At 39.0% G+C, this 16,598-nt stretch overlaps 1 protein-coding gene across 3 annotated transcripts in view; it reads left to right on the forward strand.

Annotated features, from left to right (window-relative positions):
• The window catches only part of TMOD3 (tropomodulin 3), an 87,435-nt gene extending 71,983 nt beyond the window's left edge, over positions 1-15,452 (forward strand). For 2 of the 3 annotated variants that reach the window (XM_006065967.3, XM_044925017.1), the window contains exons 7-10: positions 924-1,031; positions 5,039-5,182; positions 6,754-6,898; positions 12,501-15,452. In XM_006065967.3, the coding sequence (XP_006066029.3) occupies positions 924-1,031; positions 5,039-5,182; positions 6,754-6,898; positions 12,501-12,535 (432 nt within the window). In that variant the 3' untranslated portion in view covers positions 12,536-15,452. Of the gene's footprint in view, positions 1-923; positions 1,032-5,038; positions 5,183-6,753; positions 6,899-10,319 lie in introns of all 3 variants that reach the window. The other variant, XM_025295596.3, reaches the window with a different exon arrangement.
• The last annotated feature ends 1,146 nt before the right edge of the window (positions 15,453-16,598 follow it).

Below are 16,598 nucleotides of genomic sequence, written 5' to 3' on the forward strand. Positions count from 1 at the left end.
TTTCTCTTGATTACACACCCAGAAGTGGGCTTTATGGGATCTTACTGGGATTTTTAAAATGCAACTCTTCCATGAAGTAAAGAAAGAAGAAATGAATTAGGAGAGCATAGGGATAATTAATTACCAAAGAGTAAACTCAGATGATCTCTTAGGTATTATTAGCCGTTGTATAATAGCCTTGTTACAGATTCCTCATTTTAAATGTTAATTTATCTGAATTGAAGGCAGAGAGAACATCTGGAAATTACAGGAACCTAGGGAATTAAACCTCTGTGCTCTTTCTGTGGGTGTTCCTTCCTGTGAGTTGAGGCAGGAATGCCTTGGGAAAAGCTAATGTGCCTAGTTGATCACTAATCTTTTTTTTTTTTTTTTTAATTTAGTTCTTATGTATCTTGGTCTCTAAATCAATAGTAATGATCTGAAAATAACCAGGCTACAGGAAGTTGAAGTCTTGATACTAAGAGGAAAAACAGGTGTCTCCTAAAACTGTCTCTTTCCTCATTTCAAGTTAATCTGTCTTAACACCTTACAGCTTGTGACTGAGAACAGTATGTCATCTGCCTCAGAAATCACTATAAGTAGATTCCCGTATCTTTCTCTTTGTAGAAAAATGGAACCATTTTAAATACTCATAATACAAATAATTAAAAAGAGAATAGTGAGAATTTTCTTTAACCTTGTGCTAGAAAAGCAGTGATGTATGCTTTGCTCTATGCCAACAGTTTGTGCAGATATACCGTACTAGAAAAGTCAAAGAGATGAGGTGACTGAGTTGTTAGTTTTCATTTGTAGGACAGTGGTTATATGTTACATAATTTCTGAGTACATTTTAAGCAAAAGAGAAAGTAGAGATGTCTTTGATTATTGGACTGAATTTACTGAAAACTAAAATATAATGATGTTTCACATTTTTGTCTTTCAAGAATATCCCAATTCCAACCCTAAAAGATTTTGCAAAGGCTTTGGAAACCAACACACATGTGAAATATTTCAGTCTTGCAGCCACCCGAAGCAATGACCCTGTTGCTATTGTAAGTAAGCTGTGACTAATAATATTGAAATTATGACTGTGTAATACCAGGATATGTTACAAAGGTGATTAAACTGGTTTTATGAAAAGATGTGCTTTTTTTAATTCAACTATACTTCAATAAAAATAAATTTAAAAATAAATAATTTTAGTGTAGTTTAAAAAATTTTGTGTTCTAAGAGCTACTGTTAGTAACCATGATGTTCAGCAGTCAATAAAAGCAAGTATCAGTTTAAAAAAATTTTTTTACTCTTTTTTCAATTTCTGATTACTCAGTATTAGGCAATATATTATTTACTATCCTTTTATATTTATTTTTTCCATGTATTTCCCTTCTTTGAAAATTTTAAAACATGAATGGAGTCATGCAGTGTAAGCTGTTTTGCAACTAAATTTTTTACTTTAATATATCTTAGAGGTCTTTTCCTATCAGCATATGAAGTTCTACATCATTCTTTTAAACCTATGGAGGGTTCCATTTATGGATCTACAGTGTTGGGTTTTTATCGATGCTTTTTATGTGTCTGTTGAAATGATCATGTGGTTTTTGTCCTTTATTCAATTAATATGTATTACATTGCTTAATTTTTGTATGTTAAATCAGTTTTGCATTTTTGGGGGAAGTCCCACTTGACCATGATATAAACCCTTTTCTTCTTGACTTTGAGGGTATCAATCCGTTTCATTCTCCTCCTACCTGCTTAGACATTCTTCCTCTGGTCCCTAAACTGGTTCTTTCTCATCTCCCCAGCATCTGAACCTCTAAACGGCTCAGAGCTTGGCCGTCATCCCTGTTCTTTTCTTCATCTACACTCACATTCTGTTTCATTGCCATATGTTATCCATGTATGCCAGTGACTCCCAACATTATCATCTCCAGTTCATACCTCACCCCTGAACTCCAAACCCATGTTCAGCTTCTCCTTAACAGCTTTACTTGGATGTCTAACAGACGTCTCAGACCGAAATCCCAAACCAGACTCCTGACTTCCATCCCATACCTGCCTCTCTCACATTCTTCCCCATCTCACTAAATGGAAACGTCATTCTTTCATTTGCTCAAGTCAAGATAATAATAATGGAGTGACTTCCCTTTCTCACAACCTTAAATGTATATCCCACTCTGTCTTCAGATATTTCCTTTATATCCATCCACTTCTCACCATCTTCACCACCACCACCCTGGTCCAAGCCACTGTCTTCTCTAATCTGGATTATTGCAGTGGCCTCCTAACTTAACTGCATGCTTCCACCTTACCCGCCCCAGAGCCAGCTCTTTATACAGCATCACAGGTGACTCTTAAATGATTTCGTTCCTATATTCAGAAGCCTCCAGCAGATCCCTGTCTCACTAAGTAAAAATCAGATTCTTTCAGTGGCCTAGTAAGGCCTTAGCTGAAGAGACTCACCTCCTTTGTTGCTATTTTTTTCATTTTATTCCAGCTGTACAGCCTCCTTGCTCCTATCTCCCTAAAGATGCTCCACATAGTTTCACTTCATCGCCTAAATTATTTGAGTCCTTGCTCAGATGTCACCCTCCAGGGGAGGCCTTTCCTGAGCCCTGTATATAAGATAGCAAGCCAGCTTTTTTCCCAACACTCCCCATCTACCCTGCTTTGCCTTTTTTTCCTCCTCTATAGTCCTTTTTACCATTTGACATTATGTTTTGCTTTCTTGTTTATTATCTGGGCCCCCTACTAAAATGTAAGTTCCATGAGGTAGAGACTTGTGTGTTTTACATCAGAATCTATAGAGCAGTGCCTATCAAAAATAGGCCATTCAGTTCAGTTCAGTTCAGTCGCTCAGTCGTGTCCGACTCTTTGCGACCCCATGAATCGCAGCATGCCAGGCCTCCCTGTCCATCACCAACTCCCAGAGTTCACTCAGACTCGTGTCCATCGAGTCAGTGATGCCATCCAGCCATCTCATCCTCTGTCGTCCCCTTCTCCTCCTGCCCCCAATCCCTCCCAGCATCAGAGTCTTTTCCAATGAGTCAACTCTTCGCATGAGGTGGCCAAAGTACTGGAGTTTCAGCTTTAGCATCATTCCTTCCAAAGAAATCCCAGGGCTGATCTCCTTCAGAATGGACTGGTTGGATCTCCTTGCAGTCCAAGGGACTCTCAAGAGTCTTCTCCAACACCACAGGTCAAAAGCATCAATTCTTCGGCGCTCAGCCTTCTTCACAGTCCAACTCTCACATCATACGTGACCACTGGAAAAACCATAGCCTTGACTAGACAGACCTTTGTGGGCAAAGTAATGTCTCTGCTTTTGAATATGCTATTTAGGTTGGACACAACTTTCCTTCCAAGGAGTAAGCGTCTTTTAATTTCATGGCTGCAGTCACCATCTGCAGTTTTTGGAGCCCCAAAAAATGAAGTCTGACACTGTTTCCACTGTTTCCCCATCTATTTCCCATGAAGTGATGGGACCAGATGCCATGATCTTCGTTTTCTGAATGTTGAGCTTTAAGCCAACTTTTTCACTCTCCACTTTCACTTTCATCAAGAGGCTTTTGAGTTCCTCTTCACTTTCTGCCATAAGGGTGGTGTCATCTGCATATCTGATGTTATTGATATTTCTCCCGGCAGTCTTCATTCAAGCTTGTGTTTCTTCCAGTCCAGCATTTCTCATGATGTACTCTGCATAGAAGTTAAATAAGCAGGGTGACAATATACAGCCTTGACGTACTCCTTTTCCTATTTGGAACCAGTCTGTTGTTCCATGTCCAGTTCTAACTGTTGCTTCCTGACCTGCATACAGATTTCTCAAGAGGCAGGTCAGGTGTTCTGGTATTCCCATCTCTTTCAGAATTTTCCACAGTTTATTGTGATCCACACAGTCAAAGGCTTTGGCATAGTCAATAAAGCAGAAATAGATGTTTTTCTGGAACTCTCTTGCTTTTTCGATGATCCAGCGGATGTTGGCAATTTGGTTTCTGGTTCCTCTGCCTTTTCTAAAACCAGCTTGAACATCAGGAAGTTCATGGTTCACGTATTGCTGAAGCCTGGCTTGGAGAATTTTGAGCATTACTTTACTAGTGTGTGAGATGAGTGCAATTGTGTGGTAGTTTGAGCATTCTTTGGCATTGCCTTTCTAAGGCCATTAGTAACATTTTAATAAATGTGGGTACGGATGGATGGATAAGGAATTTACCTGAGGTCACATAGCCAGTTGTTGCTAATAGGTAGTTCAGGAGTGTAGATACCTGCCTCAAGTTCTTTATAGTGTGGCTGCCCCGTTGCCTTTAACGACTTTAAGTTTGATCTTACCCCCTGTTCTCTGGAGTTGGGCCTTTCTTTTGACCCCTCTGCAGGGCTGTATTAATAAACTCACATTCATATTCTTCCATTACCCCCCTCCCCAGCCCTTCTCTTTCCCCTCTGCTCACTTACAGGCTTTTTTAATTATTCAGTATAGTGTTTATTAAGCACTGGGTCAAATGCCTAGCACTGCCACATCCTGTGAGAAATTGTAATGCAAGCAGATGCAAGACACTTTTCTCTGAGGTGGTGAATGTTTAGTTAGGCCCTGCTTTTCCATAGTTCTTGTGCTCTAGCAGTTCCAGTTATTTGTGGCCTTTTGGTTCTTGCTTTGGCAGTTAGTTCATAATTTCCCCTCATTTGGGCTTCACTGTAACCTAGCTGCAGCAGGACCCAAGTAAGAAAACTTGTCCCAAAGAGACATTGATGAAGTTATTCCTACACAGAGACTGAGAGAAAGTCTGAGAAATATGGGAGAAAGAAGCAAGAAGCAGAAGCATGAATGAATAGCAGTAGAGAGTGTTAGCAACAGAGAATTACACATGACAACAAATTTAAAGTTTGTGACCAAGTGCACGTGAAAAGTAGATACATGTGAGATCTGTGAGGTGGCCTGTCAAGCTTAAACAATCTAATAAGAAACATTAAGGTAGCTGTATTGATTTGTGTATTTCTTCAGGCTTGTTCAGTGTTTATTTACCAGGTGCTGTCAAACTAATCTCCAATTATTTTCTGTAATTTCCAGGCTTTTGCAGGTATGCTAAGAGTGAACAAAAATTTGAAGAGCTTAAATATGGAATCCAACTTTATTACAGGAGTTGGGATTCTAGCACTGATTGATGCTTTGAAAGAGAACGAAACCCTGATGGAGCTGAAAATTGACAACCAGGTCGGTGGTCTAAAGCAGCAGCTTTGAAGAAGCTGCAGCCCACACTCCCTGCAGGGCTTGGGAACTCAGGAGGAAGGCTTTCCAGGGAGCCCTTGGGAAGGCAAAGGCCTGAAAAGGGATGAGAACTTTTGGGGCATCCAGAATCTTAATGTATAGAAAGGTATACAAGCAGCTGTCCCTAGTTGGTCTGTAGAGGATTGAGATGGCTAGTGGTTTTGAACTAGAAGGATTCTTAAAGGTGACAGTCCAGCCTCAAAGTTTTCAGTTCTTAGGTAGCAATAGCCACATAATAACCTTTCTGTGGCTATAACATGTCAGTCTCAGACACGAGGTGAACAGAATAGTTCATGAAAAACAGAAAACTCCAGTATCCAGGGTACCCTGAGGGCACAGCTTCTGTCCAGCCACATTGGGTGCTGACCCCGTAAAATATTGCTGGATCACCCAGAGCCAGATGTTCTTATCTTTAGAGAAGTAGAGAAACACATGTTAGAAATGTTTCCATCCGTAGTGTAGTTAACTAAAAATAAAACAACATATACATTTGACTGAAATACTTCAGTTTATTTTATTTGAAAAGTGAATCCAGATATTTTTTTTTAATATGTGGTAAATGACTCCCTCAATTCTCAACATAAATAAATTTTGTAGATTATGAAGATAGAATTATATCTTCAAATTTAACCAGAATGCTATTTAATCAATGTTTCCAATCTTTTGTTGCGATTTAATTCACATACCATATAATTTACTTGTTTAAAGTATACATACAGTTTTTAGTACATTCATAGAGCTGTATAACCATTACCACTGCCTAACTCCAGAACACCTCCATCACCCCAAAGAGAGATTCAAACCCAGTAGCAGTCAATTCATGTTCAGCTGTCCCACCAGCCTCTGGCAGCCACTGATGTACTTTCTGTCTCCATGCATTTGCCTGTTTTGGACAGTTCATATAAGTGGAGTTATGTAATACGCAGTCTATTGTGTCTGCTTTCTTTCACTTAGCAAAATGTTCTGGAGGTTTATTCATGTGGTAGTATGTTACCAGTATCTATTCTTTTTTTATGGTTGAAGAATCTATTATATTTGGATACTTTCCACTTTTTGGATTGTAGAAATATGTTGCTATGAACATTCAGGTGCAAATTCTTATGAATATGTTTTCATTTCTCATGGGTATATACCTCGGAGTGTAATTGCTAGGTTACATGGTAACCCTGCACTTCAGTTTTTGAGGAATAGCCGAATTGCTTTTCATAATAGCTGCACCATTTTACATTCCTTCCAGCCTGTCCGAAGCTCCTAATTTTTCCATATATGTTGCCAATACTTACTATTGTCCATCTCTTTGATTATAATCATCCTAGTGAGTATGAAGTGGTATCTCATTGTAATAATCCACATTTTTTTGATGTCTATATGATTATACACTAATTTTTTTTTTCTCTTATATGTTGTAAGAATTGGGAAACTGTTTTTAAAGAATCAGCATGTACATGAATGTCTTAGACTTGACTTATATTTTGAACTAGCTTATTAATACTATTCTTTATTTCTAATTATTCCAGAGGCAGCAGCTGGGGACAGCTGTAGAATTGGAAATGGCCAACATGCTTGAGGAAAATACCAATATCCTTAAATTTGGATATCAGTTTACTCAGCAAGGACCCCGAACCAGGGCAGCTAATGCAATAACAAAAAACAATGACTTAGGTAAGACATACTTAGTATGAAATCAAAATTCTGAACTGTAATATTAAGCTAATGTATTGGAGGAACTTTGTTTTTAGTAAGTTTTTACACAGGATTTGCAGTTCTTTTAATACTGACTGAATTAGAGTTCGGTTTAAATGAAGTTGTAGTGATTATTAGGTTAGTGGATGAGAACCTACTTCGTAGCTTTTAGTGAAATATGAAATAGTTTTATACAACAGATATTTTGTTCTCAGTTATAAGTTACCTCTTGGAGGTTTTAAAACAAAGAATTCAACATTATAGGAAAATTTTACCCTTTTGATCAAACCAGAAAGTTTCACCCTTTTAGAAATTCAGTTTCACGTGGTGATATATAAAATAGTTGTAGTTTTTGAATTTTTTTAATTTTATTTTTTAACTTTACAATATTGTATTGGTTTTGCCATATATCAACATGAATCCACCACAGGTATACACGTGTTCCCCATCCTGAACCCTCCTCCCTCCTCTATCCCCGTACCATCCCTCTGGGTCGTCCCAGTGCACGAGCCCCAAGCATCCAGTATCGTGCATCGAACATGTAGTTTTTGAATTTTAAGTTTGGTGTTTCTTATTGAAGGGGCTTCCATGGTAGCTCAGACTATAAAGAATCTGCCTGCAACATGGGAGACCCAGGTTCGATCCCTGGGTTGGAAAGATCCCCTGGAGAAGGGAATGGCTACCCACTCCAATATTCTTGCCTGGAGAATTCCATGGACAGAGGAGCCTGGCAGGCTACAGCCCATGGAGTCGCAAAGAATCAGACATGACTAAGCGACTAACACTTCTCATTGAAGTATTTTTTAAAATGCATGCAGAGAATTAAAATACTTCTTTTTAAAAAATTAATTAATTTATTTTAATTGGAGGCTAATTACTTTACAGTATTGTAGTGGGTTTTGCCATACATTCACATGAATCAGCCGTGGGTGTACAGGTGTCCCCCATCCTGAACCCCTCTTCCACCTCCCTCCCCATCCCATCCCTCAGGGTTGTCCCAGTGCACCAGCCCTGGGCGCCCTGTCTCGTGCATCGAACCTGACTGGCAGTCTATTTAAAGGGAGTCACATTCCACTGTGATGCAGTTCTTTTAGGCTTCAGCCATATTTGCCTTTGCATTTTTAAAGATTTCTGGAGCAGAAAAACCTTTAATCCAGATCACGATGAAAAATATTAGTTCAGACTTTCTGTTCTTTGATGACCGTAATTTCTCGTAGCAGATTTTAGCCTTTTTTTAAAGGGAAATTTGGTGTGTGTTGTTTATTTTAGATGTAGTTCGGAAAGTATGCTGATTATTTAGTATTTCTTCATTAGTTAGCTTCTGTTTTTTACACTTCAGGAATTTAAATTTTGCCTTTTACAGCAGTGTTTCTCAAGTCTAACTGAACTTCACAGTTAGAAAACCTTAAGAACATATACCTTATTGGCTTTAAAAAGTTAGTTTTTTACTTACTAGGTTATACTTCATTCTAATAATCTATTTTATTTTCTAAGACTTTAAACTTTAGAAGGTCGGGGGCCATGTGTATCTTTTGAATCCACAGCTTTCTTTAAAACCATGTCTGACAATAGTAGGTAAGATTTATTAAGTAAAAAAGAATGTAGTAGAATTTGAATCCTGCTCAAAGTTGAATTTTCTCATAACTAAGCAGCTTTCCTGGGACACTCTTCCAGAATGGGTGATAGCAGAGAGGAAGAATGGAGAGGATGAATGGAGAGAGTCTCCATGCTTCCTCCCCTCTGAAACCACCTTAGCTTTCCTGGGATCCCACCAGCATCCTTGTAGCCCTAGCCATCTGTCACCTATGTCCCTCCTAGAGAAGGTGCCAGCAGCCGTCTGGCAGGAGCAGCACCGCAAGGGCCTGTATGTATACAACCCTGCACGTGGAAGGGGTTCCGGCCCCTGAAGGCTCAGCGGTTGTGCTCTTCTGCGTGCATGTTGTGGCAGATGCTTTGTCCAGATCTCTGTCAGAAAGGAAGGCCTGATATCAGAGCAAGAAAGACTTTTGGCAGGTGGAAGATGCAGGGAACAAATGAAAACAATTTCCTGGACTGCCTTCTGTCAACACTGGGAAGTTAAGAGTTGTGCATAGGCTTGTGTAAGAGGATAAAGAGGCCATGCAGTCGGACACCAAGCTGAGGGCAAACGGCTTTGTGCTGGTAGCTCTCTAGACAAACCGTCTGCCCTCCCCACGCTGTTTCATTCTGGTCCAAACCAGAGCTTCAGACACGGGTCTCAGGCATGAAATGAGAATAAGGACATTCCTGGAGTGAGGAATTGCATGGATAGAAGCTCAGATTTGGGACTAAGCAAGTTATTTATATGCTGAAGACTGCTGCTGCTGCTAAGTCGCCTCAGTCGTGTCCGACTCTGTGCGACCCCATAGACGGCAGCCCACCAGGCTCCCCCGTCCCTGGGATTCTCCAGGCAAGAACACTGGAGTGGGTTGCCGTTTCTTTCTCCAGTGCAGAAAAGTGAAAGTGAAGTCGCTCAGTCGTGTCCAACTCTTAGCAACCCCACGGACTGTGGCCCATCAGGGTCCTCCGTCCATGGGATTTTCCAGGCAAGAGTACTGGAGTGGGGTGCCATTGCCTTCTCCATGCTGAAGACAGCCTGCCGATTTTGAGAACTGACTTTCTTAACAGGATGCAGGATCCAGAATAAACTTTGCACAAGTACTTGCTATTTGAAGCTAACAGAATGAAAATAAAATGCTGCCAGTGGATTAAGAGGGAATACTGATAGGAGGCACTAAAGTTACATGGTCAGGAACTTAGATTTCTTTGGAATTTATGTGGAGGTATCTGAGAGCCATTTTAGGGCACTCACTGAGTGCATGATTAAAATGATGCTTCAAAAACACAATTCTTACTACTCTTCTAGAGATGGAGAAGAAATGAGATCAGTTAGGATTTATTGGCAATTGACTAATCATGAAGTATGGAGAACTTATGTTAGTGGAGGGGGTTTTGGAAAGAAATTGCTAAAGAATTGTGAATAGGGCCAAATATATTAGTCTCTCATCTATGGGCTGAACTGAGGAATTGCTGAGGTAACACGTGGCGCCAGTGAGGAACGGGGGTCAGGAGTGGCCTCTGCCTATCCTCTGCTGTCCTGTGCGCGCAGCAGCGGCAGCCTACCTTCCCTGCACGCTCAGCTGGTTTTATTGTTACCCTGCACTTTGATTTCTGCCTGTAGATCAAGATGGCAAGCCTAAAGACTGTTTTCTTACAAGCATTCTAGTATGTGGTAACTGGACAGAGATATCAGAGAACAAGACTTAACAACTTGTACAGCATCTCTGGGGCATATAATTTTCCTTTACCTTGCAAATGGGGCTGTATCCTAGCTTTAGTGTCCCGATGTTGATAACATCTTCCTCTCTCATTGTTTTCTTAGTCTCAACTTTTCACTGAAATAATCCTACCTACTCGCCATCTCTCCAGCTAAGAAGTATCACGGCTATAACAGCAAAGAGGTTATATGGTGTATGTGCAACATTCGACTGAACTCTGTCTTATATTCCTGTCTTGACACTCACTAACTATGTAATCAGTTTTCTATACTTTGTTCTATCTGCCCTATCGATCTTGTTTTTAATGTGCATTTTTAGAATAATATGCATTTTAATATCTGAAATGGTCTGCCAGTAATATCCAAACACTACTGCAATTCAAAATTTTCTTGGAAATGTTCTACTTTAAAGAATATGATTTTCCTTTCAGATATATCCATGTGGTTCAGATATCTATATACATGAATTAAGTTTGTATTTGCAGACTCAGTTCTCCATTTGATTTCTTCCCCTAGTATTTCAGTAAACTTGTTCTTTGTTAACATGGGCTAAAATTAGAGTTGAGGTGCACACAGTTATATATATATATAACTGTGTATATAAATGTTCATGGGGACCTGAAACTGCAGCCCTCCTGGTTTTCATTTTCTAGCCAGCGCCCAGCCAATAGCTGGACAGGCTTTTATGCACATCACTTGATTGTCCAGTATCATCTCTTAAAGGCCAGTGAACAGAAGCCAGCAGTCAGAACGACATGAGAGCAAGACCTGTAGCCTGGCCAGGAGGCCTGTGCACCTGTTGGCTTTTCATTCCTCTGTTAAAACAGCCAGTTCAGGCTGCACAGGGGCAGGTGCCTTCCTGCTTGCTTCCACAGAAGAGAGTATAGAAATTAACAGACCAACCATGTAACTTACACAGAGGAACTTAACTTACTGGTAAGAGTATCAAAACCAATTATGTGTACATGCAGATCCTCTAACTTTATAAAGGCTAAATTGGCTTTCCTCACCCCGAAAAGATGGCTGGCCTCAGGACCATTCCTTAACCCCACTGAATGCTTTCTATATTAACACAATACTAAGCAGCCTTGGGGCTTCCCTGGTGGCTCAGAGGGTAAAGCATCTGCCTGCAATGCGGGAAACCCGGGTTCAATCCCTGGGTCGGGAAGATCCCCTGGAGAAAGAAATGGCAATCCACTCCAGTACTCTTGCCTGGAAAATCCCATGGATAGAAAAGCCTGGTGGGCTACAGTCCATGGGGTCGCAAAAAGTCGGACATGACTGAGCGATTTCACTTTCAAGCAGCCTTGAATTGCACAGCCATGAGGTTCAGGTGTCACTATTCTACTGTTACAGAGGATGAGTTGAGGCTCAGAGAGGTTGCCTTGCTTGCCAAAGAGCACACTACAAAAAGCAGCAGGTTCCCACTGCCCAATGCTGAGGAGCCCTGAGCTGCCAGCTCTCAGCAAATGTTCTCTGGTGGCTGATAGGTGAGAGAGAAGGTAGCAAGATCCTGACTGAAGACCTCACCCTGCTGCCAACAATCTTGGCCTCGCAGCTCAGGGTCTCCAACCCGTGCCTAGGCTGGGCACCCTCAGATATGCACCTTTGTTTACTCTGCTAACTGTGGGTCAACCACTTTGACCTCCCGAGTTTATGGTAGCCAGAGGTGACATCACCATGTTACTAGGGTCTAACATCTGCATTACTTTGCATTTGTTGTATTCTCAGAGCCCCAAACTGGCTCATTTTGTAGGAGATAAGGAAAATTTGGAGAGCAGTAGTAGCAACTCACTTACCTTTGAAACTTTCAAAAGTATTTTTGGTATGTTCTTTCACCAACTAAGGAAATAACCAGAAGGGCATGCAAATTACCTTTAATACTTTCTAATCCCAGCTGCCTGTGTGTTATTTCAAAATTTAATATGATAAGTTACCATTTTTAATGGAGGTATAAAATTTTTTAATACATGGATGAGACAGGCACAGTGAGTTGAAGGTGACTGCTGACCATTCTACTGTGGATTTCTAATGTTGCTGTTGTATGAGCACAGGGGAGCTTAGCTCCTCAGTTCTCAGCAGGTAAGTGAACACAGTAAAGGATACGAGTTTTTTATTTTAATAATAAAGGATATGAGTTTTTTATTTTAATGGCTGTGTGAACTACAAATGGACAATCCATTTTTTTACAACTCTAACTGGATTGCACAGAAACTTGTTTGTCACAAGCAAATCAACATTGTAAAAACTAACAGGGATTTCTAACATTCTTTATTTTCCTCATAGTTCGCAAGAGACGAGTTGAAGGAGACCACCAGTAAGTCTGCCAACCTGTCATAGTTGGAAGACATTGAAGGGTCATCGAGGGTTCTTGTGATATCAGATGTAAAATTTTCCTGGGTAGAAGGGAAAAGACTGGAAAAATTTTTTTTAATTACATGTATCTTTTTTCTAGTTTAAGGTTGTTACCAGTTTCAAACTGCAAAATCAATAGTAGGTGATATTTTGTATACTAAAGCATTATTTCTGCTAAAATTGATTTTAATTTAGCTTAATTAAATGTTTTGTGATGAGTTGGGTTAAAAAAATACGGTTGTAAAAAAGTTTAGTAAGTCATTTATGTAGAATAATATGAACATTTTAAGGACCAATATTTTTTAAGTCAAAAAGGGACATTGCTGATGTCAGAACTGCTGTCGTACTTCTTAGGTACAAGGCACTTCAAAGCTTTCCTCATTCCATGGCATGGAGACTTTTCCATGTTTTCTAGAACACACACACTTCTTTCTTGCAAAAAGCAAAATGCCATCATCTTAAAACAGATGACTTAAAACTTGGTCATCTGTCTTAGAGTCAAAGCAGGTTTCCAGGCAAGAGGAAGCGGTCTCCTGTGCCTCCCCAACACTGCACCTGTCTGAGGTGTCTCAGCACCTACAGTTTTTTTAAACAAAGTCATCATCTTGGCTAGGTTACACACTTGGTTTAAAAAGTAGCTATGTCTAAATTCATTACAGGCTTTCATTTTAATAATGTGGGAATTATTAAATTTTTGTGAAAGTTCATAGTAAAAATAAAATCTGAGAAGGAAAGCTATTTTCTTCCCTGTAAAAGGCATACAGCTAACTAACTCTGTTATTTAAGGTTAAAAAAAAAAAAAGCTGTTGTTAAACACATGAAATCAGACTTATTAAATGGCGGAGATTAAGTCTCAGGGGCATGCAGAATAGTCCTTTAAATTGATGGTTACTGTAAAGTAAATCAGAAGCTGACCTGCGTATAAATTAAGAGTTTACACAAGATAGTGAAATGTTCCTGTATGCAGTGCAGAGTTGTCTGGATGGTATACAATCACCCCTTACTACAGATTTTCCAACCAATAAGGAAAATGACTATTCTTGATAAATCTAATTTTTATTAACTGTTTCCTTTCATCTTTAACTTTTTGGTCCATACTGTACAAAAGTAGTTTCTCATAACAAGATGTCTTCCTATCACTCAGAGTATTAAAGTGAGTGGTTGAACAGTGTGGCGTGGTGGGCAGGCCACTCCAGGTCCAGTAGTGTGACAGACGACGTGGACCTGTATTCATGCCAGGTTCCAGGGCAGTCCCGGGAGCAGGAGGTGGCAGAGGCCGTACAGCTACAGAGGACAGGGCACAAAGGAATCTGAACAATTCAGGCCTGCCTGTGTCACTTAACAGGGAGATTTTTCTAAAGGGAGGAATCTCTTTCCAGAATAGGGGAGAGATGTGTTCTTAATTTTTTTTTTTTTTTTTTAAACTTCTTGAAACCAAATTATAAAATGTCTGCTCCTTTGTCTTGGACTAGTCAGTTTGTCTCGAGCTGGATGGCTCCCTGCATGCTATAGAAATAAGCTGCCTTGACAGGTGAAAGCTTTCCTCATAAGGACTGAGTGTGAGTTTCTTTGGAATCAGTATCCAGTGTTTGAAAGGGGCCAAAGATTGACTTTGCACTGTTCCACTATTCCCTTTTGGTTATAGGGTGCTGGAGATTTTTTTTTGTTTCAAGTTAGCAAGTCAGGCTCACTCTCACTGGCTCTCCCTCTCTCCTTTTTCATAAATGACTTTGGAAATGTACTTGATTTTTAGAGACTGCACAGTTCCAACAGGGTGGGGGGGTTGGCATGGAGCAAGAGTACAGAGCCGCCAGAACACTTTTAGCAAGGCTTCCTTTTTTGCCCTGCCCTGTAAGTCAATGAATTGATAAGTATGTTACCCTGTCTTCGCAAAAGTCTTTTTTTTTTTTTTAAAATATAGGTAGGTAGGGCCCCACCTAGAATTCTGTATTACACTTATGAGTAATATCTTTTCATTTATTATTTATCAAAGTATGAAGAAGTTGAGGGTTTTGCTTGTACCATTCCAGTTCTGAGCTACAGTTCATTATATAATGGAAGAAAAGATTTGTTAATAACTAACTAAAGGTGAGCATTCATCTATCTGAATACAGAAAATCCTTCACAAATTGTAACACAAGGGAGAAAACGGATGTTTACTTTGATCTTTAAAAATCTGGCACCTCGCAAAAAAACAAAATCTGGCACTTCTTATCCTTTTAGTAACTTTCAATATTTCTGTATTATGCTAAAATTTTATAATAGAATTGTGAAATAGTCTTGATTTTTAAACCAAAGATCTTCTAAGACATATAAGTTTTTGTAGTGTAACCAGTATAGATTTACCTCGTTATCCAAGCAAAGACTGTTCTTTGCGTTTTTAAATGGCTGTTTTTTTAAAAAGCTTTTAATTTCGCATTTTATAAAATTTTATATTCATATTTGTCAGAAGTTCTAATTTTTCCAGTTTGTCTACATGAGATTATATGTATTAAAATCAATATGAATGATATTATTAAAATGGATTTTGGTGCTATATACTTGTAGCTAAAGCCTAGTAGCAGTCTAAAGAATAGGTGGAATACATTCTCTAAGGGTGCCTGTCATTTAAAAGACCAAATAAACATTTTGTGTTTAAAAAAATTAGACTGTTAGAAATTCTAAGGAGAATTACCTTGATCGTTAAATTGCAGATTCTCATGATTTGAATGAAATAACCCACATACTTGCTTTGTGCAGTAGGTACTGCCTCAAAAAGTTAACAGGTATAGAGCTTTGTAAATTCTTTTTTCCATTTACAGTATCTGATGTTTTTTCATTTAAAAGGGGGAATCCATGGTATAAAGAAAATTATAAAAGAAAACATGTTTTGATAAAAAGTTATGTTCTGTTTTACTTTATTTTAACCCTTGCTGCCATTAAAATAAGATTAAACAATTCATGAGGTTTCATAAAATTGTAAAATTTTGGCTCTGTGGTCCTAGAACTTCTAACTTTTTCCTTATAAAATCAGGAATCACCATTATCTCCTGGCAGAAAAAAGGATCATTGTTTTTCTGGAATCTACAGCAGTTTCCATTCTCTGTAAGTTCAGTACTGCCTGGTTTCCCTCCATTACAATGTCACGTCACTTAAATTTTTTTTTCTAGTTTTATTGAGATAGTTGACATATAACATAGTTCAAGGTATAAAACATAATGATTTGATATATGCACATACTTGCAAAATGGTTACTACAGTAAGTTGAGTAAACATCTATCACTTCACATAGTTTTTAAAAATGTTTTTCCTTGTGATGAGAACTTTTAGGTAACTTTCAAATATGTAATAATACAGTATTATTAACTGTCATCACTATGCTGACATTACATTCCTGGGACTTATTTTTCTTAGAACTGGAAGTTTATACCATTTAACCACGTTCATCCATTTCACCCACTCTCCACACCCCAGCTCTGGCAACCCGCAGTCTGTTGGCTGTATCAATGGATTTAGTCTTTTTAGGTTCCAATACACGAGATCATGTAGTATTTGTCTTCCTTTCAGATTTGTTTCACTTAACATAATGCCCTCAAAGCCACTCCACTTTCATACAGTATTAACTGAAGACACAGCACCCACAAGACCCAAACACACTGGATGTGTCAGAGCAAGTCCTGTCAAGGGGTGTGAGTTCTTCAGTCTAAACATCCACAGAACCCTCTTTTCCATCACTTCTCATTGAACATTCATGTTTCTAGCTACTTCTCACTCAAAGGAACTCTTCACCAAGTTTTAAATTGAGAAAATTATATTTACAATCAGCAAAGAATTTATATTAGCTCATTTTAATTTGGTCATTCTTTCTTATGTCATATTTCTTGTGTGTTATAATTTAGTTCTGTATGTCTTTCCCTACAAAAACTGAACACATTGGAAATTTTTTATAATAAAACATTTATAAGTTTGTTAATGCTAAACTCTAACATGCAGCCTGATCATTCAGAGAAGCCAATCTTTAAACCTCTACCAGGCATTTTAGACAGCCTT

This window comes from Bubalus bubalis, chromosome 11, assembly GCF_019923935.1.
Source record: "Bubalus bubalis isolate 160015118507 breed Murrah chromosome 11, NDDB_SH_1, whole genome shotgun sequence".
Taxonomy (NCBI): domain Eukaryota; kingdom Metazoa; phylum Chordata; class Mammalia; order Artiodactyla; family Bovidae; genus Bubalus; species Bubalus bubalis.